At 41.7% G+C, this 13,808-nt stretch overlaps 1 protein-coding gene across 2 annotated transcripts; it reads left to right on the top strand.

Moving 5' to 3' along the window:
• Positions 1 to 678: 678 nt before the first annotated feature.
• On the top strand, positions 679 to 2,827 carry LOC115115520 (aerolysin-like protein). 2 transcript variants are annotated; one of them, XM_065005170.1, is made up of 5 exons: positions 730 to 748; positions 1,042 to 1,072; positions 1,208 to 1,344; positions 1,523 to 2,025; positions 2,333 to 2,827. In XM_065005170.1, exons 3-5 carry the CDS (start codon positions 1,248 to 1,250, stop codon positions 2,780 to 2,782), a joined length of 1,050 nt encoding a protein of 349 aa, XP_064861242.1. In that variant the 5' UTR covers positions 730 to 748; positions 1,042 to 1,072; positions 1,208 to 1,247; the 3' UTR covers positions 2,783 to 2,827. The 2 variants fall into 2 exon arrangements, with proteins under 2 accessions (XP_064861243.1, XP_064861242.1); XM_065005171.1 differs by lacking the exon at positions 1,208 to 1,344 and having other exon boundaries at positions 679 to 748.
• The last annotated feature ends 10,981 nt before the right edge of the window (positions 2,828 to 13,808 follow it).

The raw sequence follows: 13,808 nt of genomic DNA, 5'->3' as shown, positions 1-13,808 counted from the left end.
CTATACTCTGAAACCGCTTCTTAATCAGTTATAAAGTCTAGCTGAACAAGCATGGTATGGGTTTGTTGTTCCCCACCATGATATTGGTGAGGGGACTACGGATCTGTCTCTGTCCGTCTGTTGGTATGTTTGTTTGTACTTTAGTAAAACAAGATATCTCTGAGAGCACTGGGCTGATTTTGACAAAACTTGGGTGAATGATTCATCTTGCCATAGAGATCCAACATTTACAAAATTACACTGATTGGCCCAAGGTGGGAGTTATGGTATTTAACTGCAATTTGTTAGTAACACACAATAAGTCAATTTGCCCAGGAGGCGGTAGTGCATCATTCATGGGGACGACATGTTTACTGTTGCCTTGTTTTTATACGGTTGACTTTGGCCTCCTATTGTTCTGTTTTGAATTCAAAAGTATGATGTTAGTATGATATTAAATGTGAGGTGAGTAGACTGTTGAGTGTAGTGCTTTACATCAAGCTGTCTCTTAACCTTGAATACTGTTACGTTCCCCAGTTTTTGTGTTGTGGGTTTGTGTATATGTATATTTCAGGAAATGGCTTCCTGGATTCCCCAAGCAGCTGATTGGTCGGCCCCAGTGCAGATTGGAGCTCTGATCCCGCCCTCTCATTAAGGGATACAGCTGTCGGCAATTACAAACTCCTTCTGCAGCTTTATAAGCCAGTGTTCCTTTGTTAGGAAATGAGAGCTTCTTTGATGTCCTGTGTTGCTCAGGGAGAGCTTCTTGGTATGTCCTGTGTTTTGTTGTTGGGTTGTATATTGTAAAGTATTTTGTTGGTTGTCCTGCAGACGTATGTCAAAAGGACTGTTTTTGATCTTTGAAATTGTAAACTTGAATTTATTCTTCAGTCATGTTGTAGGTGTTACTTGACTAAATCATTGGACAGATTCTTTAAAATGTTGACAGACCCTGTTCTATATTAGACCGTGTCATAATATATTAATGCATACCTGTGCATAATGTAGCCTGTGTTAATGAATATTGTAATACATTAATCAAATTCAATCTTATTATTTCAGGTTATTCAAAGTTAAAACTTTGTTTGGAAAGGTGAGTTCCAGTGCCATAACCAACTCACATTCTGAAGTGGCATCTGCAACATTCATATTCATGATTCTTTGTCATTATAGCAACATCAGAATGAATTTTAGACGTGCTCACTTACTCCATGTTTCATTACACAAGTCGCCGAGTGGGGAGGTGCTGGGAGTAGGAGAGGGACTCCATGGTGTTGATCAGGAGGAAACAGCAGGATGTAGAGTGGGAGGTGCTTGGAGTAGGAGAGGGACTCCATGGTGTTGATCAGGAAGAAACCACAGGAGGTAGAGTGGGAAGTGTTGGGAGTAGGAGAGGGACTCCATGGTGTTTATCAGGAAGAAACCGCAGGAGGTAGAGTGGGAGGTGCTGGGAGTAGGAGAGGGACTCTCTGGCTTTGAATTTCTGAATCAGTTCCTTGAGTTGGAGGCTTCTTAAATTGATATGTACAAATTTGTATCTGAGGTTACGTGACGCGCACACACATGGCAACCACACTGCATTTGATCGGTGGTGGAGGAGGCACTTACTTTGAATTCCATGGAATGGACAACGGTGCCACCATCAAGAAGATCGGAGTGGCGGTGGGAGGCTCGCAGGTGAAAGCTGTGCGGGTGGAGCTGACCGACGGGAAAGGAGCGACTTTTGGAGATGCGGACACTTTCAATGAGTTTGAGTTCAACCTCGGCGAGTGCATCACCAAGCTGTCTCTGTGGAGTAACGGCGCCGGCACACGTCTGGGTGCCATCAAGTTCGTGACGAGTCAGAACCGGGAGTTCTTTGAAAAAATGACCAGCTGGCCACTGAAGACTGAGTACACCATAGATGTGGGGTCTGGAATCTGCCTGGGGCTGCAGGGCAGATCTGGCTCAGACATCGACTGCATGGGCTTCCTCTTCATCAACACCATCAAGTCGTCCGTAATGACTGACATGGAGTATCCCACCCTGTCCCTCTATAAACCCCAGGTGAGCTCTTCCAAAGACGTGTGTAGACAGCTCAGGAAAACTCTACCGATGCACCAACATTAAGGGGCTGTCCACTTTAAAACATGTAATCCAATATGGGGTCGACCTTCATCAGGGATCTCATTTCTAGGACAGTCATGCCTTATGTTTAATTGGCCTTGGTCAGTAAAATAGCAACATTTTTTTATTACGAATCAGTCCAAGATGGCAGACACACACGTTATTATTGTTGGCTTTTAAAAATGTATTATCAGTTAATAAATTGACTTTGTCTTGTTTGAACAACTTGTATCTTTGTTCATTTTAGGTGACCCAAGAATATGTGACATCTGTCTCTCACCAGAACGACACCTCCTTGGTTGTAGAAAAGTCCATTACATACAGCAAGACGCTGACCAAGACTTCCTCCTGGTCCGTCAGCAACAAAATAGAATTCACCTTGAATGTGTCGGTCAAAGCAGGGATCCCAGATCTGTTCGAGGTGTCATCAGGGTTCAGCTTGACCGTGGGAGTGGAGCAATCCACCAGCCTGCAGAAGACCGAGACCATAACAGAATCAGGTACCATCAACGTGAAGATCCCACCAGGGAAGATCATGGATGTTGAGATCACAATGTGGAAAGCAAATATCGACCTCGACTACAGGGCCAAAGTGAAAGTCACCTGCATGAATGGCAGTCAGCTGGTCTTCCCATCCAAAGGCATCTACACTGGTGTGGCTTACACTTCATTGAGGTTATCCAGAAAGGAGAGATGAGTCAAGTGTGACTTTATGATTAAAAAGTGCAGTGATAGAAATTGACACCATGACTGATTCTTTGTGCCTTTCTGTTGTCTTTGAGTGCTTCTAATTGGACCCAGTTTTCTTTATCAGCAGAGGGTATAACAATAGGTGGATCTTTCCTACAATCCGGTGCCTTTTGTGTCCAATGACATTTTAATAACACAACATTCATTTCAATGTTTTATGGTTAGACCCCATTTACCATAAACACAATGTTATCTAACAATTTGATTTCGTAAAAGATTTGTCTTGTGTGTTTACCTTAACTCCAGTATAGTTTTGACTTTCACACACTTTTCATAAAATTCACAAATATTGTAATTATCATTACATCGAGCTCTCTTTCTAACAAATTCTTAATGAATAACACATGCAGTCACTCTCACGCGCACATTCACACATCACATCTGTTAACAGACACGTATAAAGAACAATTTAAATACATTCCCCATATCTTCTAAGACATGTAAATATTGGACTACCTCTTGTGTAGAATACAAGCAGCATCTCAGCTGCAACGAACAGCATTTCTGTTGTAATCCTAGTCCCTATGGGGCAGCAGGTAGCTCAGTGGTTAGAGCATTGGGTCTTTAACCGAAAAGTTACTAAATATGCAAATCCTGGAATTAATTAAATTACCTTTTGATGCTGGAGCACCTGGGGGAATACACTGAACAATAATATATCACCATGTAAAGTGTTGGTTTCATGACCTGAAATAAAACATTAAAATAAATATTTCTCTCAATTCGCTGTTTTGCATTTTCCCTTTGCCAAGATAATCCATCCACCTGACAGGTGTGACATATCAAGAAGCTGAGTAAACAGCATGATCATTGCACAGGAGAACATTGTGCTGGGGACAATAAATGGCCACTCTAAAATGTGCAGAATACAATACCACAGATATATGAAGTTGAGGAAGAGTGCCATTTCACATGCTGAATGCAGGAATGTTCACGAGAGCTGTTGCCGAGGAATTTAACCTCTTTAGGCTAGGGGGCAGTATTTTGATGTTTGGATGAAAAACGTGCCCAAAGTAAACAGCCTATTTCTCAGCCCCAGAAGCTAGAATATGCATATAATTGGCAGGTTATGATAGAAAACACTCTTAAGTTTCCAGAACTGTCAAAATATTGTCTGTGAGTATAACAGAACTGATATGGCAGGCAAAACCTGAGGAAAATCCATCCAGGAAGTGTTGTTATTCTGAAACTCTTTTCCATTGCAAGCCTATCCATTTAAAGGGATATCAACCAGATTAATTTCCCTATGACTTCCACAAGATGTGAACAGTCTTTAGACATAGTTTCAGGCTTTTATTCTGAAAAATGAGCGAGAATGATCACATCGCGTCAGTGGAAAGTCGGATGTCAGATTTGTGCATGCGCGTGTGCCGGGAGCGAGACCTTTTCTTTCTCTCTTCTATTGAAATGGCTACCGTCGGTTGAAATATTATCGATTATTTATTGTAAAAACAACCTGACGATTGATTATAAAAAATTTTGACACGTTTCTACGAACTTTATGGATGCTATTTGGAATTTTCCTCTGCCCGTTGTGACCGCACGAGCCTGTGGATTACTGAACAAAATGCTCCAACCAAATGGAGTTTTTGGACATAAAGAGAATCTTTATCGAACAAAACAAACATTTACTGTGTAAATGGGAGTCTCGTGAGTGCAAAAATAGGAAGATCATCAAAGGTGATTAATTTGATTGCTTTTCTGACTTTCGTGACCAATCTACTTTGCTGCTAGCTGTTTGTAATGCTACCTACGGTAGCCTGAGAGCTGTGCTCACATAATTGCATGGTTTGCTTTCACCGTAAAGTATTTTTGAAATCTGACACGCCGGCTGGATTAACAACAAGTCAAGCTGTGTTTTGCTATATTGCACTTGTGATTTCATGAAAATTCAATATTTTTAGTAATTTAATTATAATTTGGCGCTCTGCAATTCACCGGATGTAGACGAAAATGATCCCGCTAAAGGGTTCTGTGCGGCAAGAGGTTTTAATGTACATTTTTCTACCATGTCGTTAAAGAGAATTTGTCACTACGTCCAACTAGCCTCACATCCGCAGACTATGTCTATGGAGTGATGTGGGCACGCGGTTTGTTGATGTCAATGTTATGAACAGAGTTCCCCATGGGGGCGGTGTGATTATGTCATGTGCAGGCATAAACTAGGGACAACAAGTACAATTACACTTTATCGATGGCAATTTGAATGCACAGAGATAAAGTGACTAGAACCTGAGGCCCATTGTCGTGCCATTCATCCCAAGGCTGTATCACAATTGGCGCACAATTGGCCCAGCATCGTCCGGGTTAGTCCGTCATCTTAAATAAGAATTTAACGTCTCTTAACTGACTTGCCTAGTAACATAAAGGTTAAGTAAAAAATATATAAAAATATGATAATGCACGGCTCCATGTCACAAGTGTCGCAACAGATCTGTATTCCCATTCAAATGAAATCGATAGATTTGCTTTTCCCACGTGTGTTATGTTATAGCTGTAATGAATACTCAGGGAGAAAAAGGTGTAGATCGTGGCAGTTGTTTATTTCGCCTTTGTAGAAGGCAGGAATCGTGGTCGCAGGCAATGGTCATACACAGGTAGGTAAACAGGCAGATGAATCAAAACTAGGATTCGGCTTGTCACCAAAAGCACTCACAAACTTCTACAGATGCACAATCGAGAGCATCCTGGCGGGCTGTATCACCGCCTGGTACGGCAACTGCTCCGCCCTCAACCGTAAGGCTCTCCAGAGGGTAGTGAGGTCTGCACAACGCATCACCGGGGGCAAACTACCTGCCCTCCAGGACACCTACACCACCCGATGTTACAGGAAGGCCATAAAGATCATCAAGGACATCAACCACCCGAACCACTGCCTGTTCACCCCGCTATCATCCAGAAGGCGAGGTCAGTACAGGTGCATCAAAGCTGGGACCGAGAGACTGAAAAACAGCTTCTATCTCAAGGCCATCAGACTGTTAAACAGCAATCACTAACATTGAGTGGCTGCTGCCAACACACTGTCATTGACACTGACCCAACTCCAGCCACTTTAATAATGGGAATTGATGGGAAATGATGTAAATATATCACTAGCCACTTTAAACAATGCTACCTTATATAATGTTACTTACCCTACACTATTCATCTCATATGCATATGTATATACTGTACTCTAGATCATCGACTGCATTCTTATGTCACTAGCCACTTTAACTATGCCACTTTGTTTACTTTGTCTACATACTCATCTCATATGTATATACTGTACTCGATACCATCTACTGTATGCTGCTCTGTACCATCACTCATTCATATATCCTTATGTACATATTCCTTATCCCCTTACACTGTGTATAAGACAGTAGTTTTGGAATTGTTAGTTAGATTACTTGTTGGTTATCACTGCATTGTCGGAACTAGAAGCACAAGCATTTCGCTACACTCGCATTAACATCTGCTAACCATGTGTATGTGACAAATAACATTTGATTTGATTTGATTTAGGATTGAAGGCTATAACAAGTTCTGACAAAAGAGCTAGGAAAAGGCTTAGTAGAGTCAAAACGAACAATACCTCACAAAGGCACAAACAGAATGAACTGAACTAAATAAGGAGCTGATGAGACCAGGTCAGTAACGAACACAGGTGAAATCAATGAACAAAAAAATGAAAGACAGGGCTACGTTCAAGAATACAAAGAAACAGAACACAGTGTTGACTAAGAAAATTAATACAGAACCTTACAGCAGCCTTGTTCTAAAATGTATTCAATTATTTTTTTGTTCATCAGGAGGGATATGGCTTACGATACCTGGCATCGGAGGAGAAGGGGTAGGCTGGCGGAGAACACTACCCCATAATACCCCACAATACCCCATAATGACAAAGCGGAAACAGGTTTTTTGAAATGTTTGCAAATAAAAAATAAAAAACAGAAATAGCTCATTTACGTAAGTATTCAGACCCTGTGCTATGAGTGTCGAAATTGAGCTCAGTTGCGTCCTGTTTCAATCGATCATCCTTGAGATGTTTCTACAACTTGGAGTCGCCATGTGGGTAATTCAATTGATTGGACATGATGTGGAAAGGCACACAGTTGACAGTACATGTCAGAGCAAAAACCAAGCCATGAGGTCAAAGGAATTGTCCGTAGACCTCCGAGACAGGATTGTGTCGAGGCACAGATCTGGAGAAGGGTACCAAAATATTTCTGCAGCATTGAAGGTCCCCAAGAACACAGTGGCCTCTTAAATGGAAGGCCAAACTGAGCAATCAGGAGAGAAGGGCCTTGGTCAGAGAGGTGACAAGACTCTCTGGTCTGATGAAACCAAGATTGAACTCTTTGGCCTGAATGCCAAGCGTCACGTCTGGAGCAAACCTGGCACCATCCCAACGGTGAAGCATGGTGTTGACAGCATCATGCTGTGGGAATATTTTTCAGCGGCAAGGACAAGGAGACTAGTCAGGATCGAGGGAAAGATGAACAGAGCAAAGTACAGAGAGATCCTTGATGAAAACCTGCTTGAGGACGCTCAGGACCTCAGACGGGGGTAAAGGTTCACATTCCAACGTACAACATACCTAAGCACACAGCCAAGACAACGCTGGAGTGGCTTTGGGATGAGGCTCTGAATGTCCTAGAGTGGCCAAGCCAGAGCCTGGTCTTGAATCTGATCGAACATCTCTGAAGAGACCTGAAAATAGTTGTGTAGCGACTCTCCACATCCAACCTGACAGAGCTTGAGAAGAATGGGAGAAACTCCCCAAATGCATGAGTGCCAAGCTTGTAGCAAGAAGATTTGAGGCTGTAATCGCCGCCAAAGGTGCTTCAACAACGTACTGAGTAAAGGGTCTAGATACTTATGTAAATGTGATATTTCAGTTTTTTATAACGTTTGCCAAAATTTCTAAAAATACAGTTTTTGCTTTGTCATTATGGGGTGTTGTTTGTACATTCTTTTTCAAATCCATTTTAGAATAAGGCTGAATACTTTCCGAATACACTGTATCTTATCTATTGTGTGTGTGAAAAGTAACACATACACTTAGTGCGCAAAACATTAAGAACACCTGCTTTTCCGTGACACAGGCTTATCAGGTGAATCAAGGTGAAAGCTATGATCCCTTATTGATGTCAATTGTTAAATCCACTTCAATCAGTGTAGATGAAGGGGAGACAGGCTAAATAAGGATTTTTAAGCCTTGAGACAATTAAGACATGGATTTTGTATGTGTGCCATTCAGAGGGTGAATGGGCAAGACAACATTTTTAAGTGCCTTTGAACAGGGTATGGTAGTAGGTGCCAGGCGCACCGATATGTGTCAAGAATTGCAATACTGCTGGGTTTTTCATGCTCAACAGTTTCCTGTGTGTGTCAAGAACTGTCCACCATCCAAACGACATTGAGCCATCTTGATACAACTGTGGGAAGCATTGGAGTCAACATTAGCCAGCAACCCTACGGAACGCTTTTGACATCTTGTAGACACATTGTGTTCTCATTTACAACTGCGACCTGGCCAAGATAAAGCAAAGCAGTGCAACAAAAACAACAACATAGAGTTACACATGGGATAAACACATGTACAGTCAATAACACAATAGAAAAATCTATGGAGAGTGTGTGCAAACGTAGTAAGGTTAAATAGGCCATAGTGGCGACATTTTGGAAATTAAACGTTGGGAGTTAAAGATGTGTAGATGATGATGTGCAAGCAGAGATACTGGGGTGCAAAAGAGCATAAAAAAATGACAGTATGGGGATGAGGTAGTTGGGTGTGCTATTTACAGATGGGCTGTGTACAGGCACAGTGATTGGTAAGCTGCTCTGACAGCTGATGCTTAAAGTTAGTGAGGCAGATATAAGTCTCCAGCCTCAATGATTTTTGCAGTTCATTCCAGACATTGGCAGCAGAGAACTTTAAGGAAAGGCGGCCAAAGTAGGAATTCGCTTTGGGGGTGACCAATGAAATTTACCTGCTGGAGCACGTGCTGCGGGTGGGTGCTGCTATGGTGACCAGTGAGCTGAGATAAAGGCGGGGCTTTACCTAGCAAAGACTTATAGATGACCTGGAGCCAGTGGGTTTGGCAGCGAATATGAAGCGAGTGCCAGCCAACGAGAGCATACAGGTCGCAGTGGTGGGCAGTATATCGGGCTTTGGTGACAAAACGGATGGCACTGTGATAGACTGCATCCAATTTGCTGAGTAGAGTGTTGGAGGCTATTTTGTAAATGACATCGCCGAAGTCAAGGATTGGTAGGAAAGTCATGCCGTCACCACCCGATGAAGACCTGTACAATGTCGCCGAACCATATCCTGGTTTCCGTGCACAGGTAGTACAACTACTGTTGGAGGCTGACGCTCTTGTCAATGACATGGAAAGACATCAGATCTGGTCAACAGACTCGCTGAGATCTGGTCAACAGACTCACTGGATTGCTGTGTTATGGGAATTCATGTGGTGTGTATTCCTACGCCACCCAGAGCAGCTCCTACGTTTGTGAGACAATACAAAATTCCGCTCGCAGCATACGCAGCGGTGCAAGAGATTATCTACTCCCTATTAGCTAAACGGATAATCAAGGAATGTAACAGTACGTACAATGCTCCCGTGTGGCCTGTTCTGAAACCAACGGGTAAATGTCGTCTTACCGTTGACAACTCAACAACCTGGTTCCATTGTCTTGTATGCCAATGACACAGCACGACCAAGAATTGCCAAAGGTGGCAAATGTCAAGTACTTCTCCACCGTTGACGTGGCGAACGGTTTCTGGACCATTACAGTCGACCCTCGTGACCATCACAAGTTGGCTTTCTCGTTCTCAAACAAGCTCTTCACATTCAATTGTTGCCCGTTTGTGTATGCGAACTCCCCCTCAGAGTTCAACATCTTCCTGCACAAGGCAATGCCAGACGCAGCCTCCAGGGGGATGATAATCTATGTGGACGACGTTCTCATGAGAAGTGGGACTTGTTCACATCACCTCAACAAGATGGACCATGTTCTTACCCAACTCGGGATCAAAATCGACACATCCAGTGAAGCTGGAGTGCGCCAAATTGAAATGACAAAATTGTAATATTAAACATTCATGAACATACAAGTAAGTGTCATACATAATTTAAAAGCTTAAATCAGCGACTTCAAGGAGTTCTGCTGTTTTGTCATCCAACTTGGTCATTGTGTTCATTAACTGATCATCTTTGGTCTGCAGCTTTTGGAATAGGACATTATTGCTTTGAGTGGTTTCATTCACAACCATTTGCAGGGAATCAAGTTGCTTGCCCCTGTTACTAGCTAGCTCATCAGATTCATCTAGTTTTGCGTGGATTTCATCGTATTTCGTTTTGACTAAAATGAGTTGTTCCTTTAGAATACGGACTTGGTCAAGAGTTTTTCACGTTCTTTGTTATAAGTGTTAGCCAGATCTTCCAATTTATCTGTTCTGACAGACAGTTCCTTGGCTAGCAGTAACTTGTCTTTTCTGCTTTTGACGTCAACTCCCTGGTTCTCTCCACCTGTGCCTTGAACTCTCCAGCTTCCTGCTTGTGCCTCTGCTGGGCACTGAGGTATTGGTGCACTGTCTGGTGTGAATAGTTGAGGGCTAAACTGGAAAGAATCTTCACAAGGCCTCCCTGATGGTCTATTTTGAGAGCGTCTGTCGCAATGTCTGCATTTTTCTCGCTTATGGCATCGAAATCTAACATTTTCAGCCCCTCGGCATAGTTAGGATTTGCATCATTGCTGAGGTCAGCGATCAATCTTTCCGTGGGTGAAGGTCCACTGATTAGAGGGGAAATGGGTCATCTGATGGCTTGCTGATTGTTATCAGTTATTTCAATTCATGTAAAGTTTGTGTTTTGAGTTGGAAGCTGCAAACACGATTTAACTCAGTTTGTAAACGTCCATAAATCATCAAGACTGGGTCAGTAATGGGAAAGTTGGTTATTAAATGAAATCATTTAAATCTGCTATGGCGAGTTTATCAATTTTAAATCGAACCTGTATAGGCTATTTAGGAATTTAAACTTTAATTAACCTGAAAGAGTTGTTGTATTGAAGTTAACATGGAAAAGTTTAACGATGTCTCATTGGTTGAGACACATTAGTTTGTGTATTATCCCAATAAACGAGATGGACAGGTAGTATGGCAATTTAATTGATGTATTAAACTTGTTAGGGAGTTGGTTCCGCTGTCGGGATCAAATCAGCGAAAATTTCAAGAGCGCCACCTATAGTTTTTGATGAAACTCGAAGTTTCATTAAAACACACATGCAAGGTACTAAATTAAAGCTACACTCGTTGTGAATCTAGCCACCAAGTCAGATTTGTAAAATGCTTTTTGGTTAAAGCATGAGTTGCTATTATCTGATAGCATGCACCCCCCTAAATAGCGCAACGTCACCTAAACAACAGATTTTGAGGAAACCGGCGCTACCCAAAACGCAGAAATAAAATATAAAACATTCATTACCTTTGACTAGCTTCTTTTTTGGCACTCCTAGATGTCCCATAAACATCACTATTGGGTCTTTTTTTCGATTAAATCGGTCCATATATAGCCTAGATATCGATCTATGAAGACTGTGTGATCAAGGAAAAAACAGCGTTTTATAACGCAACGTCATTTTTTTTTATTAAAAAAGTTGACGATAAACTTTCACAAAACACTTCGAAATACTTTTATAATGCAACTTTAGGTATTAGTAAACGTTAATAATCTATCAAATTGATCACGGGGCGTTGTATATTCAATAGCTCCACGTCTTGAAATCATGTCCGGATATTTCCCAACCAAAACATCCTGTCGGAGACCGGAAGAAATGGGCTAATTTTGCACGCCCAATTTTTCAGTTTTTGATTTGTTAAAAAAGTTTGAAATATCCAATAAATGTCGTTCCCCTTCATGATTGTGTCCCACTTGTTGTTGATTCTTCACAAAAAAATACAGTTTTATATCTTTATGTTTGAAGCCTGAAATGTGGCTAAAGGTCGCAAAGTTCAAGGGGGCCGAATACTTTCGCAAGGCACTGTACAATCCAAGCAAGCCGTATTATTTTAAAATAATTTCTGGCGATTCTTCACCAGCAGAGGTCACTGTTTACACAAGCTAAAATCGACAAGGTTCCAGTGAAGGTGGAATTTCAAATATGCTGTTTCCCTAAATACGATTGAGCTGGTAAAAACAGATTTAATCGATTAATTAATTTGAATGATTAGTCGCCCCTGTATAGGCGAAAGGAATTAACTTTAATTAACCTGAAATAGTTGCTTTATATAGGTTAAGGGTGGAAACACGTAACAATGTCTCACTTGTCGGAACATATCCGTCTGTGTATTATCCCAATTAACAACCTGAAAAGGTAGTATGTCAATTTAACTTCTGCATTAAATTGAATGAGACAATGATATCCAATCAGTTGAGATTTGTTGGATATCATACAGTGTAACCTAAATAATTTAACAACAATTACTGGCGATTCTTCAGAGGTTACTGATAGCGTAAGCTGAAACCTCATGGGATTCCCGCCCTGCACGGAAATTCACTTTGAATAAAAGGGAAATCAAAAATGGCTGCTCCCTTTTGTTAGCTTAGCATCCCTTTGTTAGCTTAGCATCCCTTTTGTTAGCTTAGCATCCCTTTGTTAGCTTAGCATCCCTTTGTTAGCTTAGCATCCCTTTGTTAGCTTAGCAACTGGCGCGATGCTTCGCTTCCCTTGCGCTGGATTTCACTTCAATGCACAAGGAAAGTTCCCTCCAACAAGGGAACAGGCTTACTAGGTGACGTCTCACGTTCAACCCTTAAACTCTTCACATTACCCCACACACTGACTTTCATCAGATATACCAAAGGGTGGATCTCTCCCTACCAGTAACTGGGTGAAAAGGAAACCACACTCATGCCAATAGCTACTATTGGAATATACAGTTGAAGTCGGAAGCTTAGATACACTATGAGTCATAAAAACTCATTGTTCAACCACTCCACAAATTTCTTGTTAACAAACTATAGTTTTGGGAAGTCGGTTAGAACATCTACTTTCTGCATGACACAAGTAATTTCTCCAACAATTGTTTACAGACAGATTATTTCACTTATAATTCACTGTAACACAATCCCAGTGGGTGAGAAGTTTGCATACATTAAGTTGACTGTGCCTTTTAACAGCTTGGAAAATTCCAGAAAATAATGTCATGGCTTTAGAAGCATCTGATAGGCTAATTGAAATCATTTGAGTCAATTGGAGGTGTACCTGTGGATGTATTTCAAGACCTACCTTCAAAATCAGTGCGTCTTTGCTTGACATCATGGGAAAATAAGAAGAAATTAGCCAAGACGTCTGAAAAGAAATTGTCGACCTCCACAAGTCTGGTTCATCCTTGGGAGCAATTTACAAAAGCCTGAAGGTTCCACGCTCATCTGTACAAACATGGGACCACGCAGCTGTCATACCGCTCAGGAAGGAGACCCATTCTGTCTCCTCTAGATGAACGACTCTGGTGCGAAATGTGCATATCAATCCCAGAACAACAGCAAAAGACCTTGTGAAGATTATGGAGGGAACAGGTACAGAAGTATCTATATCCACAGTAAAACGAGTCCAATATCGACATAACCTGAAAGCCGCTCAGCAAGGAAGAACCCACTGCCCCAAAACCGTCATAAAAAAGCCAGACTACGGTTTGCAGCTGGACATGGGGACAAAGATTGTACTTTTTGGAGAAATGTCCTCTGTTTTGATTAAACACAAATATAACTTTTTTGCCATAATGACCATCGTTATGTTTGGAGGAAAAAGGGGGAGGCTTGCAAGACGAAGAACACCATCCCAACCGTGATGCACTGGGTTGGCAGCATCATGTTTTGGGGGTGCTTTGCTGCAGGAGGGTCTGGTGCACTTCACAAAATAGATGGTATTTTTTATTTTTTTATTATTTCACATTTATTTAACCAGGTAGGCTA

Source organism: Oncorhynchus nerka, linkage group LG20, assembly GCF_034236695.1.
Source record: "Oncorhynchus nerka isolate Pitt River linkage group LG20, Oner_Uvic_2.0, whole genome shotgun sequence".
NCBI classification, from domain to species: domain Eukaryota; kingdom Metazoa; phylum Chordata; class Actinopteri; order Salmoniformes; family Salmonidae; genus Oncorhynchus; species Oncorhynchus nerka.
Note: the sequence above shows the minus strand (reverse complement) of the source record. Positions and strands in the feature narration are given on the sequence as shown.

Bases quoted from the DNA above. Each gene is read 5' to 3' on its own strand.
- LOC115115520 (XM_065005170.1), top strand. From the start codon at position 1,248: ATGGTGTTGATCAGGAGGAAACAGCAGGATGTAGAGTGGGAGGTGCTT. The intron at 1,345-1,522 runs GTAGAGTGGGAA...TTTGTATCTGAG, and splicing joins TCAGGAAGAAACCACAGGAG to GTTACGTGACGCGCACACAC. The intron at 2,026-2,332 runs GTGAGCTCTTCC...TGTTCATTTTAG, and splicing joins TGTCCCTCTATAAACCCCAG to GTGACCCAAGAATATGTGAC.